Source organism: Chaetodon trifascialis, chromosome 8 (genome assembly GCF_039877785.1).
Source record: "Chaetodon trifascialis isolate fChaTrf1 chromosome 8, fChaTrf1.hap1, whole genome shotgun sequence".
Lineage (NCBI taxonomy): Eukaryota > Metazoa > Chordata > Actinopteri > Chaetodontiformes > Chaetodontidae > Chaetodon > Chaetodon trifascialis.
This window is the reverse complement of record NC_092063.1, coordinates 22,227,970-22,237,061: the sequence shown is the minus strand read 5'-3', so window position 1 is coordinate 22,237,061 and position 9,092 is coordinate 22,227,970. Positions and strand designations below refer to the sequence as shown.

Sequence of the window (9,092 nt, the reverse complement as noted above, 5' to 3'; positions counted from 1 at the left end):
TAGCTTCAAATAGGTGATAGTCCTAGTGTTAATGCTGATGTGTTTGTAGTAGCTGGTGAATGAACGTTGAGGTGGACAGCAGAGACAGAGGAACTTTATAAAGACATGTTCAAGCTGCTTAGAAACACCTGCAAGCAAACTTTGAGAAGATTTCACCGTTGTTCCTTAAATCCACTGAGTACAGCAAATTCAAGCTGGTGTTGATACTGTCAAACTGCAGCATCTTGGTTTGTGACCCCTCAACACCCTCAAAGTCCAGTGAAGGGCTCCTCAGTGACACACTGCAATGTCAGAGACTCTGATAACAGGACAGACATCGGAGGATCTGTTGGCCGACTTCGAGACCTTGCTGAACTCTGGGAGCATTGACCTGGGCGAGGACCACCAGATAGTGATCATCACCAGCCCCAGCAATGAGGGACTCCACCCGGCCGCCGTTCCCACCAGCACGGGGGAAATCCTGCTGTTCGCCACGCCGCAGGGCCCAGCTGACGTGGGGATTCAGGACAAGAGACGGCCAGCTCTGGGAAGACCTCCGGTGAGGAGAGGGAGGAGGTGTGGGAAGAAGGTGGAGAGACAAAGTTGAGAGAAAGTGAAAGAGCGATAGAGGAAGTGGTTAGCTGAGAGGTCGTCTGTTAGCATATGCTGACATGTTTACATAAATGTGCTTCCGCCTGTGTAACATGGTGTGCATATATATTTATTCCACCCCACCTGTTGCTTTAAGACGTTTTGTTTGTCTTTTCATTCAGTCCTTTCCTCCTCTTCATACATAATTAGTACACACTTGCAGTAACACATGGTATATTACTGTGCTAGTTTTTTTGACTGTTTCTACAACAACTGTCTTTCATCAGGTCAAGAGGAAGTTGGACCTGGACAGTGACCATCAGTACGTCAGCACCACGCGACCGTCTGTAGGCCCAGCTCCACCCTCCACACCTGCCCCTCCCAGAGGTACACGCACGTGCGCGCACACGCACACGCACACACACACACACACACACACACACACACACACACACACACACACACACACACGGGCAGCTCATTCTGCTGATTTTTTTTTTTTCATTGTTACCCCAAATTCACCGTAGAAGCAGCACATCAGCTGCACATCAGCCATCCGATCCATACATGCTCTGACCTTTGCTACAGCCATCATTGTCCCAAACAGCTGTCCGTCCGGCACAGACAACAGCCTGCCGGCCTGTTTTTGTCTTCACCAGGCTGACCAAGCATGAGAAATATTTAAAACTGCTGGTGTGTTCAAAAGAGTTTTTAAGCATACAGAAAGACAATAGCTGTCATTTATTCATTGGTTTTTGCTTTAGCGTTTCTTCCTCCCGTTGATCTTGATCAGTAGTTGTGGTTCAAAAGGTGGAAAGATGAGGTAGGAGCTAAGAAAGGTTACTGATGACAGCCACGCTTCACTTCATGCACAGTAAGCAGAATAGAAAACAGGCTTTTCTTTTTTAAGTGTTTTTTTTAGTTGTTGGTTGATAAATGAACAAAATTCAAATTGTTATCATGTCTTTCAAAATGGGATAAATACAAGGCAAGCAGTGCAAATATCAACTGTATTGAAGGAATTGTATTTTAAAAATGGCACGCATTATAGTATAATGAAAATACTGAAATGGCTTAAAGAATGACACACAAATATTTTATCCTGAATTCTGAATTGAAACTGAAAAGTTTCTATGAAATAATGTGAAACTGACGAGAAGCATCTGAGATTCAGGAACATTTCTCTAAATATGAATTCCCTTGTATTTAGCTGAAATCACCAGCTTTATAGAATTTGTATAAAATCCTGAAATGTGTATGAAATTGCATTTTAATAGATTTCAGTATTTGTTTATGAAAGGAGGAAAATATACACTGAAAAGATGGAGAAAAGCTCCATGCCCGCCAGAAACAAATGAACTCTGATCACAGAGTTGTCTGACGTATAAATCAAAGAGCCTCGGCGGTCCATTTCCCTGTGCTGCAGATGAGGAGCTTGTTTCTCAGGTGTAGCTGAGAAAAGAACTCCAGTCTGTCATGAAACTCTCATGTGTTTCCTCTCTTTCTTTCCAGTTCCACGAAGCACGACGGAGAAGTCGCGATACGACACGTCCTTGAACCTGACCACCAAGCGCTTTCTCAACCTGTTGTCCCAGTCAGCTGACGGTGTGGTGGATCTGAACTGGGCCTCGCAGGTCCTGGATGTCCAGAAGAGACGCATATATGACATAACCAACGTTCTGGAGGGAATCCAGCTCATTTCCAAGAAGTCCAAGAACAACATCCAGTGGCTGTGAGTATAAAAAAAGGCTATGTGTTACCATGGCCCATGAGCAGGAAGGGCCACAATACAGCAGTAAAATGTTAAAAGTGACTGGTACGTGAGTCCATAAACCACTCGATTTTTGTTTTTGTTTTGCTGCCTATCTTCTCCTGCAGTGGTAATCGAGTTGATACAGCATTGGTTTCCCGCCACAAGGAGTTGCAGAGGGAGGTGTGTGACCTCACAGAGGCTGAGGAGCAGCTGGATGAACTCATTTCCAAATGCAACCTACAGCTCCGACTGCTCACAGAGGACCCACAGAACAAGAAATATCCTTCTGACAGGACACTTCAACGGGCGAGACAGGACATGACAGGGAGTCACCCTTAGACATGACTGCAGCAGAAGTTAGAGGTGTATGAGCCTTGTTAGATTGGAAACTGCTCACTGGCTAGCAGAGGATGGCTGTCACGATTGATTATATTCTGTTCTTCTCATTTCAAGTAATGTTTTTAACAGCAGAGCTTTATCTAAGCACTGCTGCAGTCTCGGGGCTCTGTTGGTCTAAGTGTGGCACCACTTGCAGCTGTATTGTATTCCTTAACTGCTGTGTTTGTCACATTGGGCTATGTGCGGTGCCAGGACTTAAGGAAGTCATTTGATTCTCCAGACCAGCTGGTAATGGTGATCAGAGCTCCACCAGAGACCCAGATGCAAGTTTCAGAACCCAGCAAGGTACGGGCCCTGAGCAGGATTCAGCTTTTTAAAATGTGTTTGTTTTTGAGGTTGTGAGATTTTTCATGACCGTGCACATTTTGTTCACATGTCTCCAGGGTTACCAGGTGTCGCTGAAGAGCACGCGGGGTCCAATTGATGTCTTCCTCTGTCCAGAAGACAGCTCTGGCATCTGCAGCCCCATGACAGGAAGTAGTCCTTCGAAACCGAACGCTGACCGCTCCCCGGTCCCGCCTCCCACACAACCCACAGAACAATCACAAGTTAGATTGTCCACAGCCGCCCTGGAAGTGGGTTTACCATCATCATCATCATCGCCAGAGTCCACGTCATCCACAGTGACAGCAGCCTCCCAGCAGGACCCCTCATCACTGGTGTTAGGTGGTGACACAGGTGAGTGAGCTGCTGTCATGGAAGACGGAGGCTGTGGTCAGCCTGTCTATATTACACTCAGAACGTGGATGCTAGTTAGCCTAGCTTGCTGGCGTTTGCACTCTATCCCACTATACATTACTTTTCTTCATTCATGTTATTTCAACACCTGCGAGTCATCGTCAGCTCCTGCGCACGACACAAAGGAGGGGGGCTAATTAGCATTAGCTGTCTAGATGCGTTGATGGCAAATGACCAGATAGCAGAATCTCAGCAACGGTAACGACAGCCCTCGCTACGTCACCCGGTGATCGCAGTCACAACACAGATGTGATGTGTTACGTGGGAGTGTTGAAATCACAGATGGGACAAAGCAACAGTCAAAAAATAAATGCACTGCAGCTATTTTTAGTGGCAGCGCACGCAGATATTGCATCAATCAAATAACAACACCAACATCATCAGTCAGAAGCAAAAATTCCTGATCTTCCTCATTGAAATGTTTATTTATGGTATCATGTGAATTTGAAAAGATAAGCCATCTTTGTGTTGTTTAACCTTTATTTAAAAAGGGAGCCAGTGAGAGCAAGCTCTCTTTTACAAGGACGTCCTGATTAGAGTACAATACAAGTACACAAAAGTCACAGTATATGTCAACAGACAGACCAAGGACATTAGCATGAGGGACAACATCAGTTTAAGGGAAACACAGGCGTTCACAGAGTCTCTGTTTCCTGTCGTGCTGCCTCCTGTGTCAAGCACCACGAGAGAAGCATAGCGGAGCATTTGTTTAGAGAATACCAGTGCATTTGTAGAGTCATCCTCCTTCTCATTCAACATCCTCCCACAAACGGTGTGAGCCGCTCAGGTGCTTTCAGACAGCAAGCTCCCGCCCGCCAACATCACTGTTGTGTATTTTGAATCATCACCGGCTTCTTTAAATCCATCCTAAACTCTGAATGCAGTGACAAAGAGCTGCGTATGTGCATGTTCATGAAACACCGCTGCCCTCCTTCTCCTTGCAGCTCAGGTCAGCTGCATTTGGACTGAAAACAATGGAGGCGACGGCGGCATCCACTCGTCTGAATGCACCTTTAGGGCTCCAACTAACGATTACTGTCCTTATTAATCACTCTGTCAGTTGTTTATTATCATGAAAAGCATCAAGTCCTTACATTTGAATTTGGAATCTTTACGTTAAAAATTATTAGAGCGATTATTCAGTCATCAAAATAACTGCAGATACATTTTACATCAATTGACTAATTGATTATTCATCTAATCTTTGCAGCTCTATAAACAGTTATCACCTTTCCTGCTATGACATGTCAAAATGTCAGCTGTGAAATAGACGTGTATGAAGATAATCTGTCCCGTACACGATGCGCGCTGTCACAAACACAAAGGGATGATGCTGTTTATTGATATTTGCGTGTTTAAGTCGTTAAATCCGGCTGTGATCTCAGTATTTTTCTCATTCGGCTCTCTTTAACAGAGTCCCTCCTGGGAGGAGACCCGTTCGCCAGCCTCGGAGACATGCCCGACTTTGACCTTTCACCCCTCTCCACCTCGGACTTCCTCAACGGAGAGGGCCTCTCTCTCCCATTGGACGGTTTCATCAACCTGTCCCCCCCTCACAGCCACGACTACCACTTTGGACTGGAGGACCATGAAGGCATCAGTGAACTGTTCGACTGTGACTTTGGAGACCTATCACAGGTCTTGGGGGACAGTTAAATGAAAACGGACAGGAGGACTGGCAATCAGCGTGGTATGGACAAACTGACTAAAACCCAGACCTGATGCTGTGGGTTATGGGAAAATGTTTTGTGTAGTAATTGGTCGTGATCTCCAATGACAGAATCTCAAAAAGTCCCCCAAATTGTACAGCACATGCTTAGCACTTCTCTTTGGCCATTGGAACATTTTAGCCCAAGACTTTAGCTTTAGTATAGCTATTTAAATTATTTATATGAATTTTATTTTGATATTTTTTGCCAAGTAAGGGTTTTGTTGTTATTAATGTTTTATCCAAGTGATTGTGTGTGGAGCACGGACCACAGGGCTGGTTTCCTTTTCACTGATTAGCTTACACGCTGCGGCTCATAAGGCTGGTTTCGACTCGAGAAGAGAAAGGTTTGCATCCCGCCGCTGCAGGCTGAAGCTGCGTCCATGAAGTCGGTGTCATGACGAGTGCAGATTCAGTGCCGGGTTGTCCAAAAGCATCTTGGAGCTGTTGTGCAGCTTCACGCTCTCGTTCCACAATGATAGAGGTCATTATAAGCACAAACATAAAGGCTTCTCCATCAATAATTGCAGTAGTTTTGTCTGAAACACTGGAATCCTGAAAGACTGGTTTCTGTCTCGTCTGTCTGGCGGTGACGTTCGAGGTGTCATTGACCCAAATTCATGACGCGATTTGCACATGTTCCACATCCTCCCACGGTGGATTAACAGTAGTTTTAAAGGGCCGTCTGTGTGGGGCTCAACAAGGCTTAAGATGCTTTCAGGGGGCTTGACCATCTTTCTTCACATCAGTGATAACAAAGGGTTACTGGGACATTTTGAACATTTGTTATTTTTCTTCAAGAAGCTTTGGTCATGTGGAGAAAAGCCATTTAGAGAGTGAAAGGACAAAGGTAGAGACTCCACAGTGTGGCAGATAATGTGCTTTTGAAGGAAAAATAAGCAATTCAGCTCTGGAAGGTCGAGGTATGTTTCGTCGGAGCGCCGGAAAACAGGCGATAATGGTTCACTGCAGTCATGTCGGCAAGTAGAAACACACAGTGAAGATGTCCTCTCTTCGTTAGCAGGGCGTTCAGCCAGAGTCTCAGGTGTTTGGAGCAGAGCAAAGTCTTAAATCAACGTTTTGGATGCAGACATGGGCGTCGTGTAGGTTGAGAATAGGTTTAGAAAATGCTTGAAGAAGGTGTGTGCGTGTTTGTTTTCATTTCCACTTTTTCAGCCCAGAGTTCAAGTGAGAAAAGTTGGCCAGATGCCTCTAGATGAACGCTCCTCAAACCACCTGCCGGTTACTGTCATGTGGGGAAGCTCCCAGCAGAGGAAGTTCAGAAGATCAACACAAAGCGGAACGACACAGCCATGTTTGACAGTTCTAATCAGTGGAGAGCAGCGGTGACTTCAGGAAGGGCTCAGTGGAGTGTGGGACATGCCAGATCAGTCCAGAAAGGTGGTGTTCATGCCTTAAATCGGTGGCCTCTACCATGTGAAGGAACATACCCGGGATGTCTTATCTTAGCCCAGAAGTATCCAGCCTTTCTTTATTTTATTATTTTTCTGCAATAGTCTCATCAGGTTCCATCCTCATCTACTTCTGCATGGTTTGGTTGTACGGCATTGATTTTCAGTTCAAATAAGCAGCAATAACAAAGACGTGTCCACATCATGTGCTCAGAGTGTGAGATGAGAAACTGTCCATGTGTGTGTGCGCGCGCGTGCGTGCGCGCGTGTGTGTGTTTATCGTCGTAGTTAGAAACGTCTGCATCAAACTTTATTTGTTGTTGTTGTTCTAAGTAACGTAAGCTAACATGTTTTTACATTCCTGAAGTATGGGGTTTTAATGTGTGTGCGGGTGCATGTGTGTGGAAAATACAACTCGTTTAGTTGTATTTCGTATTTATTGAAACAAAAAGGGTTTTAATCGAAAAAATGGTACAAAAAATGTTAGTTTTCTGGCAGGAAGTGACTTTATACCCAGACTTGGTAAATCCAAGCAAATGGTGCATTAATACATGTGCCCTTCAGTGGTGAGTAGAAGTATTTTGTTTGTAAATTAGCATCTCATTGGAAGCATTTATGTTTTTCCATGTTTTGTTCCCTCATAGAGAATATATTTCCCTGTCTGTCCCGTTGTGCATGTGCAACCTTTGCATTGGTTAATGATGCAAAAAAAATATTTTCCTACTGAAAAATATTCAGTATATTTGTCATTTTTGACTGAACTGACTCATGTGTAACTTAATTTTCCGTATCTTATCAGCCTTTTCTGTCGCATCAGTTTAGTTTAAGGATATGTTGATGTTGCAGGCAACATTGCTAATCTGAGGTTGTACATGTATTCTGGTGGAGCCTTTTGGTGCCTCACGCTGTCGTGAATGTGTGAAAACCTTCTAACTACAGTCAGCTTTTGTCTTGTTAAATGTTTCCTTCAGGTGTTTGGAAACCTGAAAATCCAGTGTGTAACTTCAACAGCATCCATAAGTTTAAAGCTGACAGCGGTGTTACAAGCCACTGAAGTCGTAGGCTTCCTTTATAACCCGTGTAACCTTTAGAATGTATCATATTTTTGTTTGTCTTGGTCTTTAACTACAGGCGGGGGTTGAACTGATCAGCATCACTCGCAGAATGTGAGCAGTTCACCCTTGTTAGCGATGTGTCTCTGCAGGACTAATGCAGTGCCTTGTTGAGGGAGAATATTAATTGTTGATGAATGCTCAAATCAGGATTTGTTTTTGTGTGCGGCCATGGTGACGGAATGCAATGTTTTCAGGTGTTTTGTGTGGTTTTTGTTCGAGAAACGTTCCAGATAATGCTGGTACCAGGGTTGAAATCAAATCGCCTTGATAAATGTTTGGGAATTCAAAGCATGTCGAAGGAGACATGTTCTAAAACAGCAGGTCCGGTCTGTGTTGATTTCATTCTGAAATATGCGACATTCGATCCGAACTATACAACTTTTTAAATATTGATAATGTGGTAATTTTCTGATGACTATAGAATATCTGTAGTTTAACAGAGCAAAGTGAATTGACTCCAACCCTGATCCAGTCGCTGTTCAAAGTGCTTTCAAAGGAAACTTATCCAGCAACTTAACAATCAGTCACAGTTACTCTGTTTCTTATTTTACAAATTTTATTTTTGTCGCTACATACATACAGAACAAAAAAAAAAAAAAAAAAAATCCAGGTTTGTACTTGTCAATTATTAATGGGCCCCAATATGCCATTTTGTATCAAATTTTCTTTGACAAAAATAAAAAGTTAACTATTTTTGATTTGACCCATCTGTACCACTCCTCGTCTTTCTGGAGCACAAAAGTGAATCTAGCCCTAAAAATGCAATGTCTCCTTTCACCATTCGCATTCATCTGACATGACTTAAGACTGTTGATTGTATTTAAAATGCTGGAAGAGCTACAGACATTTTCAGAGCAGTGGACCACGCTTATGAGAGGTTTACATTCTACACTTTAAAAGGTAAAAGATGCATTTCCAGTAGAGAGCATGCGTGATTGCTGTGAGTGTGTTATAGTCGTGGCCGAGGCTCCAGGTTTCTCCCTCTTCATATGTTTCCAGTGTTTGCGCCTCTCTCTCCCTCTCTGTCTGTGCTTGTTGTGTGTCTGTGGGTGTAGCGATCCTCCTGCACACCTCCAACCATCCACTCCTCCTGATTGCATCAGCCAGCACACCCGCTCCTCATCATGCCATCAGCCTGCAGTCTTCCAAGCCTGGTCCTCCCGTCATCAGTCTACCTGTGTGGTGCTGATACTCGGGCTCAGTGGTGAGGTTTGTTAGCGTCCTCGTGGTTTCCTGAACCCTCATTCATTTAGTTCCTGCTGGTGCCTCAGGTTCATGTCCTCCTGTGATGTCTGCCTGTCTCACCCAGCGTCCAGCCAGCCTCTCAAATCAAATCAAATCAAATCAAATCAAATCAACTTTATTTATATGGCACTTTTCATACATTACAGTAACAC

General features: G+C 44.1%; 1 protein-coding gene across 1 annotated transcript; it reads left to right on the top strand.

Moving 5' to 3' along the window:
* Positions 1–48: 48 nt before the first annotated feature.
* e2f1 (E2F transcription factor 1) lies at positions 49–5,160 on the top strand. Its single transcript, XM_070969112.1, has 7 exons — positions 49–538; positions 858–957; positions 2,083–2,302; positions 2,449–2,601; positions 2,893–3,007; positions 3,106–3,400; positions 4,875–5,160. Exons 1-7 carry the CDS (start codon positions 287–289, stop codon positions 5,114–5,116), a joined length of 1,377 nt encoding a protein of 458 aa, XP_070825213.1. The 5' UTR covers positions 49–286; the 3' UTR covers positions 5,117–5,160.
* The last annotated feature ends 3,932 nt before the right edge of the window (positions 5,161–9,092 follow it).